The 25506-nt window shown below is 53.4% G+C and overlaps 2 protein-coding genes and 1 long non-coding RNA gene across 4 annotated transcripts in view; 1 reads left to right on the top strand and 2 right to left on the bottom strand.

Moving 5' to 3' along the window:
- The window catches only part of LOC105858574 (uncharacterized), a 41995-nt gene extending 40795 nt beyond the window's left edge, over positions 1-1200 (bottom strand). The window contains exon 1 of the long non-coding RNA XR_001148171.3: positions 1086-1200. This is a non-coding gene — a long non-coding RNA (uncharacterized LOC105858574). The remainder of the gene's footprint in view (positions 1-1085) is intronic.
- Positions 1077-16640, top strand: SERHL2 (serine hydrolase like 2). 2 transcript variants are annotated; one of them, XM_076006952.1, is made up of 12 exons: positions 1077-1158; positions 2741-2890; positions 2986-3099; positions 3423-3464; positions 3899-3918; positions 4311-4385; positions 5773-5882; positions 6680-6756; positions 8688-8722; positions 14107-14189; positions 15252-15348; positions 16263-16640. In XM_076006952.1, exons 1-12 carry the CDS (start codon positions 1113-1115, stop codon positions 16380-16382), a joined length of 969 nt encoding a protein of 322 aa, XP_075863067.1. In that variant the 5' UTR covers positions 1077-1112; the 3' UTR covers positions 16383-16640. The 2 variants fall into 2 exon arrangements, with proteins under 2 accessions (XP_075863067.1, XP_012597250.1); XM_012741796.3 differs by lacking the exon at positions 1077-1158 and adding an exon at positions 1381-1527.
- RRP7A (ribosomal RNA processing 7 homolog A) lies at positions 15567-23300 on the bottom strand. Its single transcript, XM_012741799.3, has 7 exons — positions 23192-23300; positions 21597-21739; positions 20138-20263; positions 19315-19432; positions 18817-18914; positions 18213-18411; positions 15567-17073 (listed from the first exon to the last, which is right to left on the bottom strand). The coding sequence occupies exons 1-7, from the start codon at positions 23262-23264 to the stop codon at positions 16988-16990; spliced, it is 843 nt and encodes a 280-aa protein (XP_012597253.1). The 5' UTR covers positions 23265-23300; the 3' UTR covers positions 15567-16987.
- Between the last annotated feature and the right edge of the window lie 2206 nt (positions 23301-25506).

Genomic DNA, 25506 nt, shown 5'->3' with positions numbered 1-25506 from the left:
TGGGATATTCACACAGTAGAAAACTACACAAATATAAAAAAGAATGAGGAGGATTTTGTGGAGTTTTTTTTTTTTTTGGACAAATATGGGAAAAATTCAAGGATATATTGCTAAGGTGCAGAACAGTGTATATAGCCAGCCTACTTTTGGTGCCAAAAAAGTGGGAAAAGGCTGGGCGCCGTGGCTCACATTTGTAATTCTAGCACTCTGGGAGGCTGAGGTGGGAGGATGGCTCAAGGTCAGGAGTTCAAGACCAGCCTGAGCGAGAGTGAGACCCCATCTCTACTGTAAATAGAAAGAAATTAATTGGCCAACTAAAAATACATAGAAAAAATTAGCCGGGCACGGTGGCGCATGCCTGTAGTCCCAGCAACTCGGGAGGCTGAGGCAGCAGAATTGCTTGAGCCCAGGAGTTTGAGGTTGCTGTGAGCTAGGCTGACGCCATGGCACTCACTCTAGCCTGGGCAACAAAGCCAGACTCTGTCTCAAAAAAAAAAAAAAAAAGAATTAGCCAGGTGTGGTGGCCCACACCTGTAGTCCCAGCTACTGGCTGAGCTGAGACAGGAAGATCGCTTGAGTCCAGGAGTTCAAAGCTGCAGTGAGCTATGATCACACCACTACACTCTAGTCTGAGTGACAGAGTAAGACCCTGTCTTAAGAAAAACAAAAAATTAAATATGTACAACTCAATAAGAATGAAAATATACCATGTCAAGTTGTATGGAACACAACTAAAATTTTTTAGAGATTTAAAGTGTTAAATGCATGTATTGGAAGCAAATTTTAAAAAAATGAAAGCAAATTGGGTCAGAGCAAAAAAGGCTTGTTAATGACTGTACACTTCACTGTACAACACACATGTTAGCCCCTCATGTATGCAATTGAATCTAAACTATAAATCAAGGCCAGGAGCCTTGATGTTTGGGGTTAGCAGATTCACACATCAAATCCTACACTTGTCAGGTCTCAGTCTGAACAAACATCCTCTTAATGACCTGGGGTTCCTGATCCCTTCCAGGCAGGATGATATTGTTTGTAATCCCTCCTCACCTGGGGGGGGGTCCCTCGACGCCCCCAGTTTATACCTTCATTCGGTCACCCGTGCAACAGCTATGAAGACTAGTTTGTGCCTGGCGCTGCTGAGGACCCCGGGACACGGTAGGAACACGGCGGGGCGGACGCAGGCTTAAGGAGGCCACTAAAACTACTTTAAACAGAGTCTCCCCACCGCTAACGCTGCGGCGCGGGGGAGCGAGCACCCGGGGAACGCTCCGCTGCGGCTGCTCCTAGGCCTCGGCCAGCTCCGCGTCCCGCGCGGGGCGGGGGCGGGGTCCCGCAAACGGAGCCGTCCCCGCTGGGTCCGTCCCGCGGAGGCCTCGGCTGCCGCCCCGGGCTCCCAGGCGCGCGGGCGGGGCCTACGGGAAAGGGGCCGGCGAGGGCGGGACTCGGAGCTGCTGGTGTCCTTTCTTCCCGCGACCTCGGCGCCAGAGTGACTGACTGCGCGAGTCCGCCAGAGCTGAGCGATGGGTAAAGACGCCCGCCAGGGGCCCTCAGACCCGAGCGGGCGGAACGTGAGGAGGCCATGAGGAGGCCGCGCGCGGGCACCGCCAGCCCGCCCACCTACTTGGGGCGGTGGAAGAGGGGCGGGACGGAGGGGAGGCTTCGCTGACCACGCCGGCCCTTCTGGTTGCCGCTGCTCCTTCGTCCGCAGTCCCGAAGGCCAGCAGAGCCGGAGCGGCCGGACGTGTCCTCTCAGGGTCCCGGGAGCCCCCAGGCCAGCGGCCGCGTGCTGGGGGTGCAGGGTGCTGGGGCCTGCAGTGGTGCCGCCTACTCTAAATCGTCGGTCCACCCTGGCCCTGTGTCACCATGGGCACTCATTACACCTCCCAGGGCCTCAGCTTCCCGCCCCCTGAAGTGAGAGTGGCATCCTGGGGACAGGGGAGCTGGCCTGTGTGGAGTGTTCAGCACCCCTGCTGGCCCCAGTGAAGGCTTAGGAAATTAGCTGTTGTTATTCTGTTCACTCTGTTTTTGTTTATTTGTTTGTTTGTTTTTTGAGACAGAGTCTTGCTTTGTTGTTCAGGCTAGAGTGAGTGCCGTGGCGTCAGCCTAGCTCACAGCAACCTCAAACTCCTGGGCTCAAGCGATCCTCCTGCCTCAGCCTCCCAAGTAGCTGGGACTACAGACATGCGCCACAATGCCCGGCTAGTTTTTTCTATATATATTAGTTGACCAATTAATTTCTTTCTATTTATAGTAGAGACGAGGTCTCGATCTTGCTCAGGCTGGTTTTGAACTCCTGACCTCGAGCAATCCACCCACCTCGGCCTCCCAGAGTGCTAGGATTACAGGCGTGAGCCACGGCGCCCGGCCCACTCTGGTTTTACAGAGTAGGAAACTGAGGCTCAAAAGGTTTCTGTAACTTGCCCAAGTTCACACAGCCAGCAAGTGTCGGGGTCCATGCCTGGCCAACCCCCCTCAGCATATTCTAGAAAGTTCTGCTCAAATGGAGTGCATCCTGTGAGGCCTGCACCAAAGATTTCCTCAGCCAGTAGACCCGGTTCATCTTTCTGTCCTCTGGGTGTCCCCACATTCATGTCTGGCTCTCTCTCCTGGTAACTCTCTGGGGGCAGCTCAGGGGTGTGAGCCCCTTTCAGGGGCTCTGATGCATGTGGGGGTGTAATGATGCGCCAGCTTCCAAAATGGACGAGTGAGGGAATGAATGACAGGCTCTGTCTTTCAGGCCTGCTCTCAGAGCTGAAGCTGGCTGTGCCGTGGGGCCACATCGCCGCCAAAACCTGGGGCTTCCCGCAGGGCCCCCCGGTTCTCTGCCTGCATGGCTGGCTGGACAATGCCAACTCCTTCAGCAGACTCATCCCTCTTCTCCCGCAAGGTGGGGCTGGGGCTGGGGCTGAAGGGGGCGGAGGGGGCAGGAGACGGCTGGTGTAGACACTTCCTCCTGCCCACTTCCACTTCTCTCTGTTTCAGACTTCCATTATGTTGCCATGGATTTTGGAGGTCATGGGCTCTCGTCCCATTACAGCCCAGGTTTCCCATACTACCACCACAACTTTGTGTGTGAGGTCCGAAGAGTCGTGGAAGGTGAGTAAGAGGCAGCGTGTGTGTGGGAAGGGGCTCTGAGACAACCCCTCTTACCGTCCTTAGAGGGGGTGTGTGGCATCCAGGAAGCAGCCTTGGTTTGGGGTCGGTGCCTGGGGTCTGGCCCCAGTTCTGCCAGCAAGCCGTGGGTGGCTTTGGGAAAGTTGAAGAGCTTACTCCCTCCTGTGGGTCCCCCCTGCAGTGGAGCTGGGGCCCCCTAAGCTGGTGTTCTGGGTGGGTGCCCTGATTTCCTGAGCCCAGGACTGTAAGAGAGAGGGCGGCTGAGGCTGGGCCCATCCGGACCTCCTGGCTCCTTGTGTTTGCAGCCATGAAATGGAGTCGCTTTTCCTTGATGGGCCACAGTTTCGGTGAGTGCACTTTGGCCAGGGGCAGTGGTGAGGGGACTTGGGAAGGGGGGGCGGTGATACACTGGCACCTTCACCTGTGCCTCAGAACTGCAGGGAGAGATGAAAGGGTAAGTTAGGAAATGACCTTTGAGCACTGTGCTGTCTGACCTCAGGCAACTTCCCTGAGGAACAGATGCCCCCATAGGTGGCTGACTCCCAATTCCACAAGTGAAATGTGGCCTGTTGAGTGGTCAGGGCTGCTGAAGGGGCCATTATGGCCCAGGGGAGAGAGCGCTGAGTTATAGCAATAAGCAATAAGGAGCCCCCACTAGCTGATGGGAAGCAGTTGGGTCTCTAGCCTGGGGGGTGGGCAGCCCCTGGGAAGAAGCTTTAGGAAAGTTTTATAGCTGGGGAGGGAGTGAGGGGATGTCATCAACTGCTCCTTTGTCCCCCAGGTGGCACTGTGGCTGGAATGGTGAGTAGATGGCCTTGCCAGGCCACCTGGGGGCTCCTGTAGCTGGTGTAGGGAGAGAGAGGAGGAGGGAGTTAGCTGGGACAGGCAGTGCCGCCTCATGTCACAGCAGTTCACCTGCGGGGAAGGCAGTGAGGACAGTGGAGATGCCCCCACCCCATCACGGAGCACCCTGGATTGTGGCCATCGCCAGGGCCTGGAGCTCGGTTCGGGGTGCAGACCTGGGGGTGGGAGGCACACTGAAGGGGTAGAAGATTTGCCTGTTGGCCTCTTGGTCAGCACTCTGCCCTCGGCCTGAAAGATGCTTCAGGAAATGCCAGGATCTCCTGAACAAAGTGTGAGTGCCTTTCTGTCTTCCTCCCCTGCTCATTCTCCCTTTTGGTGTCACATCGTAGTTTTCCTGTATGTTCCCTGAGATGGTGGACAAACTTATCTTGCTGGACTCGGTGCCACTCATCGTGGACTCCAATGTGAGCAGGGGCTCTCATGCATGCTGGCGTCTCCTGCGGTGGCCACTGGGGAGGCAGGAGGAGGTGGTAGAGGGTGGATTGGGGGAGGGGGCGGCGGTCCTGGGGGCCCCGCAGAGGATGGCATTCTGCTGCTTTATACCTTTAGAAGTGGTCAAGAGAAGGGGTTCAGGGTCCCTTGGAAACTGTGTGTGGCCCGGGATCTGCAGAGTGCCAGGTGGATTGTGTAGTGGCAGGCAGTGGCGGGGGTGGGGCAGCGAGCAGTGGGTGGAGGAGCCTCTGGGGACACACAGCTTGGCAAGCCCACTGCAGTCATACCTTGCCGGATGTCTCTGTGCTAGGTACACAGTGCACGATCGCACACAGCAGCCCTGAGTGTGGACTGATGGGAGAATTACTGACCTCTCTGACCACCAGTACCCATAACAACCAGTACTGTCCCTGCATCTGAGTCCTGGCTTCGTTGTTTGTCTGCTGTGTGACCCTGAGCAAGCCACTTTGCCTCTCTGGGCCTCAGTTTCTTTCCCTGTAATGTGAGAAGGTTGGACATGATGACTTGGGAGGTCCTCTGCCAGCTCTGACATCTTGTCATTCAACCCAAGGGCTCAGCCTCTTAGTTATGACACTGCTTTCTCATCAGTTTCAGTTTTCTTGTCCATAAAATGACCACAAATTCCATAAGGACAAGAACCATATCTATTTTTTTATCACCACACTCCAATCCTGGCATGTAGTAAGTGCTCAATAAATGTGCATTGCATGAGCAGATAGTTCAGCTAGCTCGCCAGGTCACAGTAGGGATCCAGCTCAGACTGCAGGTGGCCGACACGCTCCCTCCTTTCTGTGTTTCACCCCTGAGCTGGCGTGCACTGGACCCCCAGGGGCTTCCTCCTGGGCCAGTCTGGGGAGCATTTGGTCCTCTCTGTCCTCCATTCCAGGGAGGGGTTGGATAGGAGCGTTGCCGCCCGCCACACCCCAGGCAGTGGACCTGCAGACAGGGCCAGGCTGCTCTCACAGAGTGAGCCGCGCAGTGGGGGGTGGAAGCCCCAGAGCTGCGCTCCCGGCTGCCGTCCTCTTCTCTGCCATCAGCAATGATGGCATTAGTTGAACCAGGTGAAACCGCCAACCCCTGGCGGTCCCTGATCTAATGGCATGCCTTTGCAAGGCAGCTGGCAGAGATCTGCTTTCCTCTCCATCATCCAACCTGGTCCCTGCAGTTGTCCCTGGCAGCAGGCTGAGCTGGGCTCACTGTGCCCAGAGGGGAGGCCTCGCTCAGAGTCACAGGGCTGATCCTGTGCCAACCCTTGCTGAGAGCAGAGGCAGGGTAGGGTGGGCTGGGGCCCCCCTCTGCAGCCCTAGCCCGCCCACCCAGCTGATGGCAAACCCTTAGGAAATGGAGAACTTGGTGACCTACAAGAGGAGAGCCATAGAGCACCTGCTGCAGGTGGAGGCCTTTCAGAAGCCCCCGAGCGTGGTCAGCCTGGAGGAGATGGTACAGGGGTGGGTACTCATCAAAGGGGTGGGGAGGGCGGGCCGGGGGGGCCACGGGAACCAGGGGAGGAAGCCCCGGGAGACACCAAGAAGCTGTTTTCTCCTGCCTGCCTGCCAAGCCTGTTTCTGTCTGTGATCACCCCAAGCACAGGCTCCCTAGCCAGTCTTTTGCCACCCCACTGGGGACTTCATCTGCCCCTCACAACAGCCATACCCTTCACTTCCAGCGCCCCTCTCCACACCTCACACTCCTTCCTCTCCCCAAAAGCGTGTACATATACACACGTGTGCACATACGCACACTCATGAGCACATGCTCCCCTTCCACACCCGCTCCCCCTAGGACTTCATCCTGCAGCGCCCTCTACCTGGCATTCTCCCCTGCGCCTTGCCCACTTCCCCACTCCTCCCTGGGGCCTCCGCTGGCTGGCGCTGCCTCCAGAAGTCCTCCCCAACTCCTGCAGCTGAGCTGTCCCTCCCGCCCTGGAGGGGACTGTACCTCCATTAAGAGCCTACTGACTGCCAGTTTCCTGGTGCCTGTGACCCCACAACCCCACCGTGGCTGTCCTGGTTATGTTTGTGTGTCCTGCATCTGACAGTGTGCCCAATGGGTCAGGGCTCCATGAATGTTTGCTGTCTAAAGGAGTAGAAACACACACACACACACACACACACACGTCCCACTGCTGTGAGCATGTCATCCACTTGCAGTGGGCAAACCTGCATCCTTTGGGGGTGATCCCCCTTTCACTGCCCTCCTCTCCTTTCCATCTGACCCAAGGCCCCCGCCGTCCTGTCTCCTGCAGGTTCAAGAAGAACAGGCAGATGAATGAGGATTGTGCCAAGCTCCTCCTGGAGAGAGGAACCACGAAGGTGGGCACAGGTAAGTGTCTCTGTCGAAGGCCACTGCACGTCATCCCTATTCTTACTGAGGAAGGGTATCGAGGACTGGCGCTGCACCAGGCAGGATGCTGAGTGCTTCTCGCACAGCCTCTCATCGAGTCCTACTTGTCCCCGCTGCCCATTCCATTCCGAGTGGGAGACGCCGAGGCTGGGTGTGGCCCAGAGACTCTGCAAGGCCAGATGGCCGCGGCACATCCAGGAAAGTCACACTCTGTAGGGAGTTTGGTCCCCTGTCTTGGGACTAAATGGTGAATGTTGTGGCCGTGCTCTGCTGGACCTGTGGGGTGGGTGCCAGTGCTGGAGGCTGCAAGGACGTCCCAAGGGGCCGAGTGACTTTGAAGGGGCTTTTTACTATGCAGAGGTGGCGTAGGTGGTCCCTCGGCTTCAGGGCAGCCTCTGGCATGAGCGTTTTCTGCACTTTGTTTTCTAATACATTCATTCAGAAAACCTCTCCTGAGGCCACGGGGGCTGCCGGTGAGCAGGTCCCTCTCAGTGGGGCCAGGGCAGCTCCAGGGGCTGCCATTCCCAGGTGGAAGTGCCACCTGGGAGTTGAGCAGAGAGGAGGCTGGGTGGGGCCCACATCCTAGGAGGAGACATAGGTGATGAACAGGCAAACAGACAACTCAGTGGGCGACGTTCTGCAGCGTAACAAAGGAACTGCAAAGAGAGCTCTGGAAGAGACCGAGGGGCTGCTCTGAGAGGTGGTCCGGGAAGCAGCTCCGTGGAGGGGCGGCAGAAGCTAGAGGGAGATGGCGTGGTCGGGGAGCACATGGCTAAACTGGGCCGAGAGACCTGGCTCTGACTCCCAGCTCTGCTAGCTGAGCCTCCCCTTCTAGACTCCCTGGCCGCTCAGGTCCTGGGATCTTGGTGCTCCTGAGCTGGTGGGATCAATCGAGGTGACTTTGGTTTACAAGGTGCCAAACAAGGTAGGGGTCAAAAGCCCAGGCCTGTGGGGGCCGGGCTAGTGTGGAGTTAATCCTGCTGCTGGGAGAGGGGGAGGCAGTACGGAGGGGTAGGGACTTCAGGATGTCGTGTGGGAGTTCAGGTCTAGTGTGGCCAGAATTTCCAGTTGCTTTAGGAAACCTATATATTTTTAGGTATCGGGAACCAATCCAGAAATGGACAGTGCACTGTGAGGGTCTCACGCAATATCCCTGTGGGCTGTTCTGGCCTTGGGCTGCCAGTTTGTGACCTGCTGGGTCTTTGTTACCGTCTTTGAACTTTGTCTTGCCTCCCTGCAAACCCACCCTGGAGAGGGGAGGTCGAGGCCTTGGGCCCAGGCTTCCCTGGTGTGCCCCATGTAGATGGCTGGCCCAGAGGGGCCCTGCGCAGAAGTGGGCTAATCTGGAATGAGACACGCTCCCAATTAGGACAGGGAATCCGATTAAGCCCAAGGTCACATGAAATGGTGAACAGGGTGCCCATCTGTGGGTGTCCTGGAACCCACCCAGAGGTAAACATCTGTGTATTCATTCAGCAAGCACTTGAGCACCTACTAAGTGGCAGGCACAGTTCTTGGTCCTGGGGACACAGCTGTGAACAAGAGAGTCCAGACTCTTTGTCCTCAGGAAGCTACATCTAGCGGAGGAGAGAAGCAGGAGACAAGTGAGGGGCCCCTCGCATCAGAAAGTGGAAGGGGAAAAATAAGTCAGAGGGGAGCGTTTGCCATTCTCAACCTCCTGCTGTGATATTGGAAAAGACTTGGAGGAAGAGAGGGAGCAGCCCTGCTGTTTTATTTAGGTCGTCACCTGCAGCTCTAGTCCCTGAGTCCCTGTTGGAGGGGTCCCCCCAATCCAGCAACTGCCAGCATTTGCTGCGAGCCCCCAAGCCGCAGGGTTTCCCTGTGTGCCTCCCAGGGAAAGGCACACACAGAGGGCACTGAGGCCACTATCTTTGTGCTTCCACCTTCAGGTGTGACGTTGAACAGAGACCGGAGGGTCCATTCGGTAAGTGCCACTGTCTCTGGGTCCTTTCACGGTTGCTTGCTGGCCTCTGTTTCAAATTATATAGATAACATAACATGCATAATACATACATGCATAGCAATACATACATGGCATAATCATTGTTGTTTTAACTATTTAAACACAGCTTCCTCTTCCCCACGCCCCCGGGCAACCTCCATTCTACTTTCTGTCTCTATGAATTTGCCTATTGTAGGGACCTTATATAAGTGGAATCACAGTATTTGTCCTTCTGTGTCTGGCTTCTTTCACTTAGTGTAATGTTTTCTAGGTCCACTCATGTAGCACAGAGTAGAGTTTAGGCCGAGTAGTATCACATTGTATGGATAAACCACATTTTCTTTATCCATTGTCTGTTGATGGACACCTGGGTTGTTTCCACCTCTGGCTATTGTGAATAGCCCTGCTGCTGCTATGAACATTGGTGTACAAGTGTGTTTCGTGAAAGGGCCACATATGCAAAGGGACCCCCAAAAGCAGAAGGAGCTGAGAAGCCAAGGAATGAGGCAGACGAATCCAGTTTGTCAGTAAAAGGCCATATATTGGGGAACTTAGGGACAGAAATGTGGTCTTGGGTGGCAGCAAGACAGGTAGATCTCAGAGCTGCTCCCCCCAAGACCTGGGGCTTATATACCATAGGGCAAGGTACATGCTGTAGAAGGAAAGTGCAGGACAATGAAATATGTGTTTACAATGACATCCAGGTTGTCTTGGCTTACTCAAGGGACGGTAAACAAAGTAGAAGTCCTACAGGCATTCCTGGGGCCGAGGTTAATGGGAAGTCAACATAGAAGATTAGCATCTTTTTTTTTTTTTTTTGAGACAGAGTCTTGCTTTGTTGCCCAGGCTAGAATGAGTGCCATGGCATCAGCCTAGCTCACAGCAACCTCAAACTCCTGGGCTCAAGCAATCCTGCTGCCTCAGCCTCCCAAGTAGCTGGGACTACAGCCATGTGCCACCATGCCCGGCTAATTTTTTCTATATATATAGTTGGCCAATTAATTTCTTTCTATTTACAGTAGAGACGAGGTCTCACGCTTGCTCAGGCTGGTTTCGAACTCCTGACCTCGAGCAATCCGCCCGCTTCGGCCTCCCAGAGTGCTAGGATTACAGGCGTGAGCCACTGCACCCAGCCAAGATTAACATCTAAGATGAAGTTACTTCACCCTCTACAAACTGTCTGGGTTCCTGCTTTCAATTCTTTTAGGTATACTCCTAGTGGTGGAATTGCTGGATCACATGGTAAATCTATATTTAACCTTTTTAGAAACCATCAAACTTGTCCACAGAGCTACTGTACCCTTTTACATTCCCACCAGCAATGCACAAGGGTTCCAATTTCTCCACAGTCCCAGTAACACTTGCTACTTTCCCAATTTTTTCTTATGGCCATTCTAGTAGGCATCAGTGGTATCTCACTGTGGTTTTGATTTGTATTTCCCGAATGACTAGTGATGTTGAACACCTTTTTGTGTGCTGATTGGCCATTTGTATATCTTCTCTGGAGAAATGTCAAGTTATTTGCCCATTTTTGAATTCAGTTGTTTGGTTTTTTGTTGTTGAGTTTTGGGAATTCTTTATAAATTCTGGATACTAGGATAGTAATCCCTTATCAGATATATGATTTGCAAACATTTCCTCCTGTTTAGTAGATCATCTTTTTACTTTCTTGGTAGTATGCTTTGATACACAGAAGTTCCTAATTTTAATAAAGTCTGTCCCTGCACTCTCTTTATTCTGTTCTGCCCATCTCTTTGTCTTTTCTTTTAGTCCTCTCCTCCCCACCCCCACTCATCTCTTTATCAACATCTGAGCAGTACCACTCTGTTTTCATTCCTTTTTTCTTTCTAATAAGTTTCAATATTTAGCAAAACAAGTCTGCTCTTCTTGCTCTTCTTTTACAAATTTTTCTTCACTATTCTTGCATTCACTTCCAAATGAAATTTAGAATCATCCACATCTGTTAAAAATTACATTGAATTTGTAGGCTATTTTGGGAATTGTTGTAGAAATTATGGATGAGGATCACCTGATTGGCAGTGAAGGCCCCCCACGCCTAATCAGTGGGGGCTGGGCACCATGCCGCCCACATGGAAAGTGCGCTCCCAGACCCCTGCCTCACGGTGTACACAAGATGAGTCATAGATCGAAATATTAATACTTAATGCAAAAGGTAAAGGTTCTGGAAAAAAAACACAGGGAACATCTTCATGACCATAGGGTAGATAAATGTGTGTACATACATCATAAATCAATGCAAGTATTGATAAATAGGGCTTTATTAAAACTTAAAATTTCTGTTCATCAAAAGATAAGAGAGTGGAAAGGTTGGCTACAGACTGAGAGGAGATGTTTGAATGCATAGGTCTGTTAAAGGGCTCATTATCTATAATATATAAAGACCTCCTACAAATCAATATAAGAAAAAGACTGACAAACTCATTTTTAAAAACAGACAGGCCTTAAATAGGCTTTTCATGAAAGAGGCTACCCAGGTGGCCAATAAGCACACAAGAGGTGCTTAGCGTCATTCGTTACCAGGAAAATGAAAATCAAACCCCAATGAGATACTTCCCTGTCAACCCCCCGCGCTCCCTCCATAGCTCAAAAGGACCTTAATGAGATGTGGAACAAACAGAACCTTCTTGTACTGCAGGAGGAGATGTAAACTGATGTCATCATTTTGGATAACTAATTGGCAGGACCTACTAAAGCCAAGCCCGTGACCCGGTAACCCTGCTCCTAGCTATGTACCCAGGAGAAGCGTGTGCTGTGTCTGCCAGGAGCCATGTGAGGAAGTTCTTAGCAGCTTTATTCGTGGTAGCACCAAACTGGAAATAACCCAGGTGTCCATCAACAAAAGAATGCACAATTGTTATATATTCATACAATGGAATGCCACAGGTAACAAGGCAGATGAACCATTTCACTGCACCAACGTGGAAGACTCTCACAGACACATTTACGGAGCGAAAGGAGCCAGACACAATGATTATATATATGATGCTCAAAGGAGACAAAATTAATTTGTGGGCCTAGAGGTCAGAATAGTGGTCTCCTTGGAGAACCCCCTGCCAGGAGGGAGCTCTAGGTAAGAGTGCCTTGCCAGGCACTGGGCTTGTCCCATGCCTTGATCTGGGTCATAGCTACATGACTGTATCCCTATGTATTAATAAAAGGCCATTGTGAGCTGACACTTCAGTCTGTGAACTTTGCCGTGAGTTATACTTTTTTTTTTTTTTGAGACAGAGTCTCACTCTGTCACCAGATCTAGAGTACAGTGGTGTCATCATAGCTCACTGCAAACTCAAACTCCTGATCCTCCTGCCTCAGCCTCCCAGGTAGCTGGGACTACAGGCATGTGCCACAACATCCGGCTAATTTTTCTATGTTTTTAGTAGAGACGGAGTCTTGTTCTTGCTCAGGCTGGTCTCGAACTCCTGAGCTCAAGCAAGCCTCCTGCCTTAGCCTCTCAGAGTGCTAGGATTACAGGCATGATGCACCGCACCTGGCCTGTGAGTTATACCTTAATTACTGATCAGGGAATGAAGCTATTAATAAAAGAAGCGAAGAAGATATGTGGAGGAAGAGAGGGGAAAAAGTAGAAGATGAAAAGGGGAAGAGGGCTGCTCCCAGGAGCCTGGGCTCACTCAAAAGCTCTGTTACAAAGGCTGTCTTGGGAAAACAGCCTCTTTTTTTTTGAGACAGAGTCTCACTGTTGCCCAGACTAGAGTGCCGTGGCATCAGCCTAGCTCACAGCAACCTCAAACTCCTGGGCTCAAGCAATCCTCCTGCCTCAGCCTCCTGGGAAACTGGGACTACAGGTACCACGGTGCCTGGCTAATTTTTCTATGTTTAGTTGTTTGGCTAATTTCTATTTATAGTAGAGACGGGGTCCCGATTTTGCTCAGGCTGGTCTTAAACTCCTGACTTTGAGCAATCCTGCCTCGGCCTCCCAGAGTGCTAGGATTACAGGCATGAGCCACCATGCCTGGCCTGGTTTTTCTTTTTTTATAGAGACAGTGTTTCATCTCACTAGCCCAGGCTAGAGTGCAGTGGCACGAGCTCCTGGGCTCAAGGGATCTTCCTGCCTCAGCCTCCCCAGTAGCTAGGACTACAGGTGCATGCCACCACATCCAGCTAATTTTTATTTTTTTGTAGAGACACAGTCTCCCTATGTTGCCCAGGTTGGTCTTGAACTCCTGGCCTCAAGTGATCTTCCCACCTCTACCTCCCAAAGTGCTGGGATTTACAGGAGTGAGCCACTGTGCCCAGCTCCAACTTCATTTTAGTCTGAAGAGCAGGAAGTGGCTGGGAGAGTCAGGATAGAACAAGAGCAATGAGTTTTCATGGCTGTGACTAGATGGTCGTGTGTATGTGTGTGCTCACAAGAATTGTATATTCATCACAATGGTGTAGGAATATTGGGTGTGACTTAATGGAGTTGGCCCTTATGGGAGCTTCCTTGGATTAATCCACTCAACACACATTTATCAAGCTTCTCCTTGGTCTGTCCATGTGCTGAAAGCTATGGATACAGAGAAAATTCTGGGAGCTTCTACCCTTGGTGAGTCCCCAGACCAGATCAGCACAATCTGGTGGAAGTAAAATGTGAGCCATGTGTAATTTGACATTTTCTAGTAGCTATATTAAAAGAGTACAAAGAAAACAGGTGCAATCAATTGTTCTAATATTTTTATTTGACTCAATGTATCCAAGATGTTATCATTTCAAGATGCAATCAACACAAACTTTAATTGCATTATTTTTTCATAATAAGTCTTCCAAACCCAGAGTGCCTTTCACACCTACAGTGCATCTCAGTTGGGAATAACTGCATTTCCAATACTCGGTGGCCCCAGGTGGCTGGCACTCGCCATGTGGGATGGTGGGGACCTAGACACATGGAAGAGTCAGCAGGCAGGGCTGTGCTGGACAGCAACGTGGACTGTTCTTCACTGCTGCCAAGTGAATTTCTTTCTCATGGAACCGCCCTGTGAAGGGGGCTGGGCTCCACTCAGCAGAGAGGCCAGGGCCCCACCAGGCTGGCAGGACTGTGCTGTGAGGGAGCCTGTGGACCCGGGAAGGGGGTGTGGCCACACCTCAGTACTAAAATCCAGGCCCAGAAGTGGCCTTTAGTCACATAGCCACACCGAGCAGTAAGAAGTCTGGAAGTGGAGTCTGAACCCAAGAAGAAGGGAGAACAGATCTTAAGGTTGGAGGCAGTCTCCAGCCACCAGCTGGGTCCCCTCTGGATGGCTGAGATGGCCTCACTAGAACCCAGCTGCCCCAGCAGAGCCAGGCTTTGGACCACAGGAGTGCCAGGTGCCTGATGACAAGAATTCACCATGGTTTCGTCTCTGCAGGCGGAGAACTCCTTTGATTTCATCAGCAAGGAGCTGTATGTGCACTCTATCAGGAAGCTGCAGGCCCAGGTCCTGATTCTCAAGTAAGTCTGGAGCCAACACCCTTTGTCACCCTGAGAGAGACCTGGGTGCCAGGAATCTCCAGGAGGGAGCCCGGTGGAAGGCTCCCAGTTCTCCAGAGTGCCACCACACTGCTGTGGCTTGGGATCTTTCTTGGGATGCCCCTGGCAGACGGTCTATGGAAGGAGGAAGGTAAACGAGGGGAGAGCAAATCAGATAACAAGTAATGGTGACTACGGAGAAACCAGAACCTTCATACACTGCGGTGGGATCGCAAAATGGTGCGGCCAACTTGTATTTGAACACTTATAGCAGCATTCTGTAATAGCTAAAAGGTGGGGACAGCCCAGATGTCCACCAGTGGGCAAACAGATGGGCAAAATGTGGGCAAGCCATACAGTGGGCGATTTTGAAGCCATAGAAAGAAGTCCTGATGTGCTACGATATGGGGGAACCTTGAAACACTATGCCAGACACAAAGGTCTACACGCTGCAAGTCCTTTCACACTGAATCTGAACGGGGCAATCCAGAGACAGACAGTGGCTGTGCAAGGCTGGAAGCAGGCGGTGTGTGTGTAAAAGCTAGAGGTTCACGGGGTTGTGTGTGAAAGCTAGAGGTTCCTTAGGGGTGACGAAAATGTCCTATGGTTGAGGTGATGGTTGCACAACCCCAAATATACTAAAAACCATGAATTGCACACTTTTGCTTTCAAGGGGAGGATTGTATGGTAAATTGTATCTCAGTAAAGCTGCTTAAAAAACGAAAAAGCAAAGCAGGACTCAAGAGCCTGTTCACATCCAGCTCTGCCATTCAGTGGCTGTGACTGTGGAACTATGGGCAAGTCCTGTAAGTCCCCAAGTCCCAGCAGGGCACATCATAAGCACTTCGCCTGTGGCCAGTTGTGAATGTGACCTAGTGATAAGTGACTGAATCTCGAATGAAATCTAAGCCCAAAGGGACCCAGCTATAGGAAAGTCTGGGGTGGCCCCGGCTTGGTTTCTGAGAGGCCTGGAACTGGGGGTAGAACAAGGGCACTGCTAGGAGGTAGTCTTAAGATAAACCCTGATTTTTTCTTGCTTTCCAGATCAACCGAAGGATTTTCTGATGTGAGAAGAGAGAACGACACCAAGAAGGAGCCCCTGTACTTCATGGTTCACATGCTGAAATCCGTCCTAAAAGAGGTAAGGTGCTCAGGGCTCAGGTGACTGATGCCCAGGTGGTGTCAGGCCATAGTGACCCACTCTGGGCCCACTTCACCCATCTCTTCTCTTGCACTGGGACCCCTGGTCTGGTCTCAGGTCCCACTAGTGACCCCTGGGAGCTGTCAGGCCTTGATCTCCACAGTGGTCCCTAGAGAACCAGGATTGTATGGACGCAGCCTGCAGGAAACAGAGACCTCTACTGGCAGAATCTTCATTTTATTGCCCTCAGGTGTCTTAGACCAGGCACAACTCAGCAACCCAACTGCCAGGGGCAGTCCCACGCTTTGGAAGGTCCCAAGCCTATAGCACATCACCCTGCTGCTTCTCCCCCTCCCAGGACCTGCGCCTGGTGGATGTGGCAGACTGCAGGGTGGGAAGGATTGGAGGGGGGCTTGTGCTGTCATTATGACCCCTCCCCTGTTCCTGGCAGCATCACCCATGAACACCTGACCCTGGGGCCTCTGGAGACATCCTTGCATTGCCACAAAGGGCCACAGGTCAGAGCCAGGACACAAGGGCTTCTGTTACAACATTTTCTCCCAGGGCGGAAGCAAGTCTGGAAGCTGCCCGGGCTCTATCTCCTTAGTTTTTGTTCAAGCAGAGCTCATCTGATTGTCAGGACCAATAGCAACCTGCCTTTAGGTCCCTCCCTGTCCCAGTTGTGTCACCTCACAACTCGCTGGCCTAGACCCCTGGAGTGGTGTCTAAGTCCCAGGGTGCTGTGAACTGAGGCCCAAAGCTGAGTGTAGGGAGAGCTCACATGGGGCACTCCTGACCCGCCAGCGAAGCCCTGATGCACCCAGGGGCCTGTGGAGCTCCCCAAGCTCAGCTGGCCACGGTGGGCAGTGCCACCTCCTGTCCTCACCTCACCATGTGCCCCCTCCCTTCCCCAGCAGTGCCAGTACGTGGAGCTCCCGGGCAATCACTACATTCACATGGAGGAGCCCCACCGCCTGGCTGGCCACATCAGCTCCTTTTTGCAGAGCAAGCACAAGACCCCAGCTCGGCTGTAGCTCCTGGGCGGCCACAGAGACCTGGCGTTCACTCTGAGCTCCCAAGCCCCCTGCAAGGCCAGGCGTGGTGGGGACAGGCCAGTATGGGCTGGCAGTTACGGGGATGGGGGCAAGATTCCAACTTTAACATCTAGACTTCAAGAGGGAGATGATGTCTGGAGTTGGGGTCATCTCTTTTGTGCTTACTAATCCCCAGTGAGCCGGCAGTGCCCGCCGGGCCTTTCCCTGGGTGGAAAATAAAACTTGTATTCTCTCTGTTTTGAGGCAGTCTCACTGCCAGCGAGGGCTCTTCCACTGAGGGGAAGGGGTGCACAGGGCAGAGCAGAGCGTCTGGAGGCAGGACACAGGAGCCGCTTCCCGAGGGCCAAGTCCTCCTGCTGGGCAGGCCTGGCCAGCGCTGGACCCAGGCTGCCAAAGCACAAGGACCGAGAGGGGTGACACTGTCTTTCACTCCCAGCCCATGTAGACTTGGAGACAGGGCTGGTGCCCATTCAAGAGCACAGCCTCCCTGGGTGTGTGCAGGCCCTGCTGGTGCCCATGCCCTCACTGGCCCCGCAGCTCCGCCCAGCCACAATGCTCTCCGTGGGGGCCACAGCCAGCACAGCTCAGTAGGGTCGGAACTTGCGTTGAGCACGCATCAGTTCAATCCTCTGCTTGTCCTCCTCGAACTTCTTGCGCAGCTGTGCTAGATCTGGGGGTGCAAGACAGGGCAGGGTCAGGCACGCACTGTGGCTGGGAGCTGTGACTGCTGCCCCCCACTAGAAGGCGCCTGCTCCTGCCACCTGCCTCTCCCCCATTCCCACGAGGGGGCTCAGCACTGCCTCTCCCATTCCCCTCCCCTCTGCTCTGGGTACCCGGTCTGGATCAAGCGGCACTCAACTGTGGGCCGTGTCAGAGGCAATGCTGGCACACTGGAGTCCAGAGACAGGACAGGCACCAGCAACAAGAGCAGCACGGAGAAGGCAAAAGCCCCTGCCCCACCCCGTCTAGGGGGAAGAGAGACAACGGCATTGCTCCCCCCATCCTGACTAGAGGGGCCTTGGGAATTGGCAAAGGGACTCCATCCCCTGTGCCATCCAGTTCAGAAGGTGACTCTGGACACCGAGCAGCCCAGGCCAGTGGCTGTGTGTAAGCTGAGGGTCTAGAGAGGACAAGAGCAGAGGCAGGGGTGCAGGCGCAGGGGGGGATGGGCAGAGTGGGGTGGGGATATGAGGCAGCCACCGGGCAGGTGGTCAGGGCCTGCTGCAGAGCCCAGCCCACGCCCAGCACCCTTTCCTGGGCCCCCTGGGAAGCCACCATGCAATCTGGGACACCAGGTGGCAGGGCAGCGAGCTCAGTAGCAGCAGCAGCACCAAGAGGGCACAGGTGATCAGGTGATCGGCCATGGGAGTGGCCATGCAGGGCCACCTGACACACACTCACACCTACATTGGCACCATTCCCCACGACACACTTGGTGCCTTCTCTCTACCCACAGTGGGCTCTTGAGACCCACCCGGTGCGACTGGACTCCTTGCACACTGGAGGCTGACAAGTTCCAGCACTAATTGCTCAGGGGGCCCAGAGGAGGACCCACCTCCAGGCCCTACATCCCAGGGCCCCCACCCATTGGGCAAATGCGGCAGCCCCGGAGGGACAAGAGGACCACCACATGGGGGTACTGGCAGCCTGGGCCTCAGTCCCAAGCCTGTCGGGAGGCCTGTGCTGAAGGACACTCTCCCTCCCTGCCCCAGGCCCAGTGCCGCCCTCTGGAGTGCTGGCTGCAGGCCTCTCCATGGCTGGGCACCACGGGCAGTAGGGCTTGAGGACAGGAGCCGGGTGCTCTCTTACGCTCCATCTTGGACTCCCGGTGCTGCCAGGCATAGAAGTTGAGCAGTTCCTTGCGGGCACGCTTCCGTCTCTCCCTCTCCAGCACCCGCAGGCTGGCTGCCTCCGTCCGGGGCAGCACGGGCCGCCGGCCCCGGCGGGTCACCTTCACCCAGCCCTCCTCGTCAGGGACTCCTTCCTCTTCCTTGGCCTTAGCCTCCTCCTGCAAGGAGCAAGACCCTGCTGATGGGCAGGCTTCTTGGCCAGAGAGTGTACTCCTGGGCCCACCCCGGAGCCTCCAGAGCATGCCCGCCACAGTCACCCTGCAGTGAGAACCACCCTGGGCACCCAAAGGTACAGACTGCCCCCCTGCTGTACCTCCCACCATACAGTGTTGGGGCCAAGCATGGGGAGGGGGCAGAAGTGCGACATTGCCTCCTCCACCCCCTACAGACTATTTAGAGACTAGATGTCACTCGGCCAGGTGGCCCAGGATTAGCAGGGAAAAAGGAAGCCTGGACTCTACAGGGCGACCAAGGACAGGCTGCCACGACACCTCCCCCTTGGGAGACACACCAGGACACCAAGGCCACACAGATAAGCTGGGCCATCCCTGTGGAAACCCTACCTCAGCTATCTTCTTGTCATATGCCTCCATGAATGTGTCCACTTCAGTCCTCAAGGCCTCGGGGTCAGGCACGGAGTCTGCGTAGTCACTGATCCACTCTGAGGGAGAAAGGGGACAGGGAAACTCGGTTCCTCAGGCCTGACACTCGGGCCCCGCCCAGGGCCTGCCCCAGGCCAGTCGGGATCTTCTTACTCAGGGCCACAGGGACTGGAGACTCGAGGCCCAGGATGCAGGTGGTAAGGAAGATTCTAGTGGCAACAAGCTGGCCCTCACCTCTACCACCCTGCGTGTCGGTGCCGCTCAGTGCCAAAGGCTCAGGCTAACATCTCTCTGATGCGTCCCAAACACAGCCCAGTGGCGCACCTGCTGGGGCCTCCCACACACTGCTCTCAGGGAGGGTGGGTGCAGCTCGCGACACTCACACATGCTGTCCCTAGAGAGCTTCCTACCAACCCAGGGCCCAAAACGTAGGTGCCTGACACCAGCAGTGTTACTCACTGTGAATGCCACTCTTCACAGGATGACTTTCTGTAGAGACCAGCAAAGGGCCCTTCAGGGTCAAGGCAGCTGACACTCCACCTGGCTTCTGGAACACCACATAGGCTACCTGGAACCCCTGGGAAGAGAGAGAGGTCACAGCGTGAAGAAGGTCCAACACAAGGTCTCCACACCTGCCCTCAGCCTAACTGGTTGCTGGACCAGGGAACAGTAATGAGCTAAGCAGAGGTCACCGCATAATCCAGGTGAGGGACAGCCATACTCCTAGTTATCCAACTTCTGCTACAAGTGACACCTGTTCCTAACTCCTCCCCCAGGAAGAGGGGACACATAGGAGGCCTTTCTTCCAGTTATGGGAGGGACACAGTGAAAAGTGGGGTCTACCCTGGGCCAGGTCAGGTTCCTGGAAGCCAGGCTGGGGTGGACAGACGATGTCACTGTGCCAGGAAGAGGTATGGGCTCAAGGCCACAGGGAAACGTGGGAAGAACAGTGCTCCTGGGGATGAGGCCACCAAGCCCATGGAAGACTCGTCAGCAGGGAAACAGGTGAGGAGCTAGGGGAGGTCCTTCAGTGCAGCCAGCAGAGATGGCCCCAAGCTTCAAAACAAGACAACGGAAAACGCCAGGCAAGAAGGATGTGATAAATCCAGGAACAAACCAGAGGCTTGTCACCTGACAGCCTCCCAAACCAACAGCAAGGACTGGCCCAGGACTGCACAGAATGCTCTGAAAGACCCACTGCCAACTCCTCACACACTGGGGACATCACCCTAGCCCCACCCCATGCCCCCATTCTAGCGGGATCCAGTACTTGGAGGCTTACCGGAACAGGCTTGGGGTGAAAAAACTTTGACTTTGGTTCCTTTGGGCTCTCAGCAAGGTCTGGCTTCTCCTGTAACTCCACAGACTGGACAGGGCCGCAGGGGGACAGCAGGCGTGACAGGCTTTCCTACCATGGTGCAAGGGAAGTAGACTGAATGTCACAGGGCCTTTCCTCTGCCCTGGGTGGTACTGCCAGAGGAGGATGAGAGCCCTTGAAGGACGAGGAGCTCACGTCTCCTCAACCCGGAGAGCCTGGGGCACCGCGTCCTCTGACCTGTTCCCTCATGGATGACACGGAGGTTGACATCCCCACCTGACACACAAGACAGGTGGGGACATTTTTGGTGGTGTTCTGATTGTATATGACGACTAAGTTCCACTCCCTGAATCAGAAGTAGACAGTCAAATCTACACCATGAGAATCGGGACGGTGGTTGTCCTTGGTGCATGAGGGACATGAGGGGATTTCTGGGGGGTGCTGACATTTCTCCAGCTGGCTGCTGAGTACACAAGTGTATTCAGAGTTGTATAGCCTCGAGCCAGGACTGTCTCTGTACAGACGCTACACTTCAATAAAGGTTAAAAATGACGCCCTCTTATAGGAACAGGTTCATGTTTAAAAAAAAAAAAAAGACATCCTCTCTATGGAACACTTCTTTCTAACTTTAGAAGATTTAAAAAAAAAAACAAACTCATCTAAAATCCAGCAATCCCTTAGTTTCGCTCTGTAAATTTACATAATAAACATAATATTTTCTGTGAGAAAAATTAGCAGATATGTCTAGATGGCTGAATTAGAGGCGATTTTGATTTTCTTATACTTTTCGTATTTTTAAATTATGGATATGTATCACTTTTTTTTTTTTTTTTTGAGACAGAGTCTCGCTTTGTTGCCCAGGCTAGAGTGAGTGCCGTGGCGTCAGCCTAGCTCACAGCAACCTCAAACTCCTGGGCTCAAGCAATCCTTCTGCCTCAGCCTCCCGAGTAGCTGGGACTACAGGCATGTGCCACCATGCCCGGCTAATTTTTTATATATATATCAGTTGGCCAATTAATTTCTTTCTATTTGTAGTAGAGACGGGGTCTCGCTCTTGCTCAGGCTGGTTTTGAACTCCTGACCTTGAGCAATCCGCCCGCCTCGGCCTCCCAAGAGCTAGGATTACAGGCGTGAGCCACAGCGCCCGGCCTGTATCACTTTTATAATCAAGAAAAAAATCATGTAATTAAAACAATTTTGGGTGATATATATTAATAAAAAAGCTTTGGGCTCCTTAGAATTACATATTTTTAAACATCTTTAAAAAGAGCCAGTTTCCTATCACAAGAGATAGAGGCAGCCCTCTTGACACTCTCCTCTAGGGGGCCCTTCAGCTGCTTCCATCTCACCACCAAGGACTGGGGGGCAGTCCATGGGAGTCCCCCATCCCAAGCCCACAGGTCCCTCCCCAGATGCAGCTCACCTCTGTGCAGTACGGGGGCACATTGAGGACAAAAAGAGTGCGCTTCTGAGGCCAGGTGGACTTGGTGCCTTCACGGACACTGTGTGCTCTCACATAGAGGTAATGAGAAGCCTGCTGTTTTTCCGAGAACTTGATTGGAATGGCTGGAGGGGAATGGGGGGAGGGGAGGGATGGTGTGTATAGTCAGATTCCAGCCAGCCAGCGCTGCGGCCAGCTGGGCATTCACACAACTGCCTTTCTAGTCCCATCTGTCCATCAGTCTACCCTTTGCTGAGCCCTCCCCCTTGGCAAAGCCTATGCAGGCTATGAGAGTGAACGGAATCTGCCCAGGAGGAGCTCCCACGCTGGTGGGGAGAGTATGTATACAGGGAATTATCACAGAAGGGAAGCGCAATGAGAGCAAAGCTCAAACCCCCTGCTCTTGGGGTAAACACCAAAATCCTAACCATGGCTAGAAGCCCCATGTGACCCATCCAGCCTGCCATTGTGGCCTCTTCTCGAATCCTCCTCCCCTATTCCTCCTTCCTCTAATAACCCATGGCTTCACTGATGTCCTCTACCTGCCACATCAACCTCTTCCCTCCCCACAAGCTTCAGGTTTTAGCTCTGGAGAGCCTTACAACCCTTTGTGCCTGGTTATACACACCTGGCTGTGCCTTTGTAGCTTCTCTAACAGTCTGTAAGTCTACATTGAAAGGATTCCCTGGTTAATTACTGGCATGCCCAGAAATTTTAATCCTTATAAGGCTAGGAACTGTTTCTATTTTTCTGTTTTCCTTACCATGTTCCTCAGAGTATAATGGGGAAACAGCTGCAGACCCTGGACTCAAGAAGCTCACATTGTAATAAAGGTATTAGACAATGAACAAGCAAATATACAAGCTTGTGTTAAATATGAAAGAAACATACAGGGTGACAGGTGGAGGCCTTTCAATACACCATCAGAGAAGGCCTCTTGGAGGAAGCTACATTAAAGCTCAGACCAAATGACACAGTTAACAGTCCAGCACAGAGCTGCCTGAGGGAGAGGGCACAGCAAGTTCAAAAACTCTGAGGGTGGAAACAGCTGGAGGTCAGCATGAGCCACAACACGTGGGCCATGCAAGTAAGAAGTCTGGTTACGTTTTAGGTGCTACCTTGTAAAGCCACTGGGCGGGGGAGAGGGTTATCGGCAGGCGTGTGAGGCAGGATGTGATTTAAACTTTAGAAAAAACATTCTGGCAACTGGTGGAGAACTGAATGCCGGAGCAAGAATAAGGAGGGGAACCAAGTAAGAGGGCACATACAGCCCTGGTGAGAGCAGATGGAAGAAGAACTAGGCACTCACTGTATGAGAAGGGGATGGGCTCACTTGGGCGAGGGGGTGTGGACGGAGACGACCCGCCCCGGGACAGTGTGGACATACCAGAGAAGTGCGCCGCGTGGGTCCTTGGGTCCCTGCAGCCTCATGATCTGCCCGGCCCGGGGCCAGCGACCGCCGGGGTTCACACACAACTGTGAGGCTGCTCCTGAGGGCCCCCGGCCACCCCCCAACCCCCAGTCACCTCCCGGCGAAACCTGGCAGTCCCCCAGCCTCGCATCCCGGAGCGCCTCACCTGAGTAGCCCGGCGGGCTCGGGATCCCCTCCTCAGGGTCTCGCGCCGCACGCTTCCTCCTGCGCGCCACCATCTTGCCGACCGGAAGCGCGGTGGCCGCTGGGAGTTGTAGTTCAGCCACTGAGAATCCGTTTCCATGACAACGGCGCCGCGCGGGGGCCCCGCCCTCCCGGTTCTGGATCTGCCTCCCAGGCTTCCGACGCCCCAGGGCCCAACCTTCATTTGCTCAGAATAAAATCAGCGCTCGAATGTGGAAGTGAATGTCAGCCTTGGCCCAGGCCGTTCACGAGTACGAACTCAACTTTCCATCTCTCACTCGTTCATTCATTCGTTCCTTCCACCAACAGCAGCTCATGCGGCAGGCACTGTCCTAAGCGCTAGTAGAGGCTAGATGCGGACGTGAGACAACACCCAGCTTTCCTGGAGTTTACCTTCCAACGAGGGGAGGAAATGATAAACACATAAAGAAGCATAATATAATGCATATGTATTGCTGGTAAGTGCCTGGAAGAGAAAAATGGAGGAGGAAGACGCAATTTTAAATTAAAGATGTCACAATTTTAAATAAAGTCAAGACTCCATTGAAGTGACATTTGAACAAATACTTGAAGGATGTGAGGGAACAAAGCCTTTAGGTGTTTGAGGGGGAGGAGTATTCTGTGTGAGGGAATGGCAAGTGCGAAGGTTCCTGAGGCTGGAATCTGCCTTGCAGGGCCGAGAAATAGCACAGAGGCCAGTGTGGCTGGAGCCCAGTGGGCCAGAAGGAGAATCAGTGAGGGGATCGCCGGCTTGGCCAATCCTATGGGTCTGGCAGACCACTGGAAGCACCTCAACTGTTCCTCTGAGTGATGGGGCCACTGGGATTTTGAGCAGACGTAAGTGATGTGTAAACAGTAACACTTTGGCTGCTGTACTGCAGTTGGACTTTGAGAGGGGGCAGCAGCAAGGAAGTGGTTTAGGACACCACTGCAGTAATTCACAGGCAAAAGGATGGCTTGGTCCCCAGGGAAGTGGCAGCAGAGGTGGTGCGGGGTGAGGGTTTCTGAGTATGTTTTGAAGAATTCCAATAGGATTTGCCAACACACTGGATGCACGTGAGGGGGAGAGGTCCAGTACAGCGCTAGCTCTGCTGTCTGAGCAACTGGGAAGATGGTGTGTCCATTTACTGAGATGGTGAGACCGCAGGAGAGGCTGGCTCAGGAGCTCACTGAGGGCACGCTGAGATGCCTTTTTGACATCCCAGGGGAGATGCCAGGTGGGCAAGATATGAGACTGAACATCAGAGATACCTAGCCTGGGGAAACACACCTGGAGGTGGCAACATATAGGTGCTAGTGAGAGCTCTGAGATGGCGCCATCACCGAGCAGGGTAGTGTAGACAGAGCAGAGAAGCAGCTCAACCACTCCATTTATCTGGCCTTCAAAGGTCCCCTCACACCGTGTGCCCATTAGCCCTTGAAGTGTCTAGTATTCTCCCTTTCCAGGGGCAGTTACTTCTAGGAAATGGCCATTGTGGGCAAGAACTGGAGTATTGCTAATGCAAATATCTGCTGTGGCATCATAGGACTCTTCTCAAGGGGACCCAGCCTCCCTGGATCTGAGGACAGGCTTAGGCCTGGAAGCTGGGTGAGAGGCTGGGATTTCCTACTAGCAGCTGGCATTGGCTTCCTGCTCACTTGTTTTTGATCTTCCTTTGATTATAGCAGTCAGTGTGGCAGTTGCGATGGCCCCAAAACACCCTGGCCCACTAGCCTCACCACAGAGCCCGGCGACCCAAGCTCCCTGGCTGCCACTCTGGCCTTGCTCCGGCTTCTCCCACACCTAGGTTGGGATATGTGAGGTCCCCAAGCAGACTGCCTCCTTCCCACCTCTGTTTTATGTTCATTTTACACAAAATGTCCAGGGTTGTCCTTGGTGGAACCACGATAAAACCAACCATAAATAACTAATCTCATCTTTTCTAGTGCATAGTTCATTTAAGAGGTAAATTACACCCATGAGTGTACTTCTTCAAACCAAAGGCCCATAGTCTGGCTGCCTTGTTCCCTGTAAACAGTTGCCTAACTCTGTGCCACCTTAATACCCAGCAAGGCACTTCAGGCCCAGGAGGTGTTGCATCCCTGTGTCAGTTGCTTCCATGGACAGTAGTGACCAGTCTCTCAGCTGCAGAGACTGAGGTCCAGCAAGTCCTATGAGTAAATGCCCAAGGTCACAGTAAAGCGAGGCAAATTCCCATTTCCTGGTGCCAAGTCCCACTAAGGCCACTTAATACAATAAATGTATTTTAATACAAGAAATGTCTTTTAAGAAATGAC

This window comes from Microcebus murinus, chromosome 10 (assembly GCF_040939455.1).
Source record: "Microcebus murinus isolate Inina chromosome 10, M.murinus_Inina_mat1.0, whole genome shotgun sequence".
NCBI classification, from domain to species: Eukaryota; Metazoa; Chordata; class Mammalia; order Primates; family Cheirogaleidae; genus Microcebus; species Microcebus murinus.
Note: the sequence above shows the minus strand (reverse complement) of the source record. Positions and strands in the feature narration are given on the sequence as shown.

Bases quoted from the DNA above. Each gene is read 5' to 3' on its own strand.
- SERHL2 (XM_076006952.1), top strand. From the start codon at position 1,113: ATGAAGACTAGTTTGTGCCTGGCGCTGCTGAGGACCCCGGGACACG. The intron at 3,465-3,898 runs GTGAGTGCACTT...TTTGTCCCCCAG, and splicing joins CTTGATGGGCCACAGTTTCG to GTGGCACTGTGGCTGGAATG. The intron at 15,349-16,262 runs GTAAGGTGCTCA...TCCCTTCCCCAG, and splicing joins TGAAATCCGTCCTAAAAGAG to CAGTGCCAGTACGTGGAGCT.
- RRP7A (XM_012741799.3), bottom strand. From the start codon at position 23,264: ATGGTGGCGCGCAGGAGGAAGCGTGCGGCGCGAGACCCTGAGGAGGGG. The intron at 19,433-20,137 runs GTAAGCCTCCAA...CTCTCTTCCCAG, and splicing joins TTCACCCCAAGCCTGTTCCG to GGGTTCCAGGTAGCCTATGT. The intron at 18,412-18,816 runs GTAGGGTTTCCA...TGCTCCTTGCAG, and splicing joins ATGACAAGAAGATAGCTGAG to GAGGAGGCTAAGGCCAAGGA.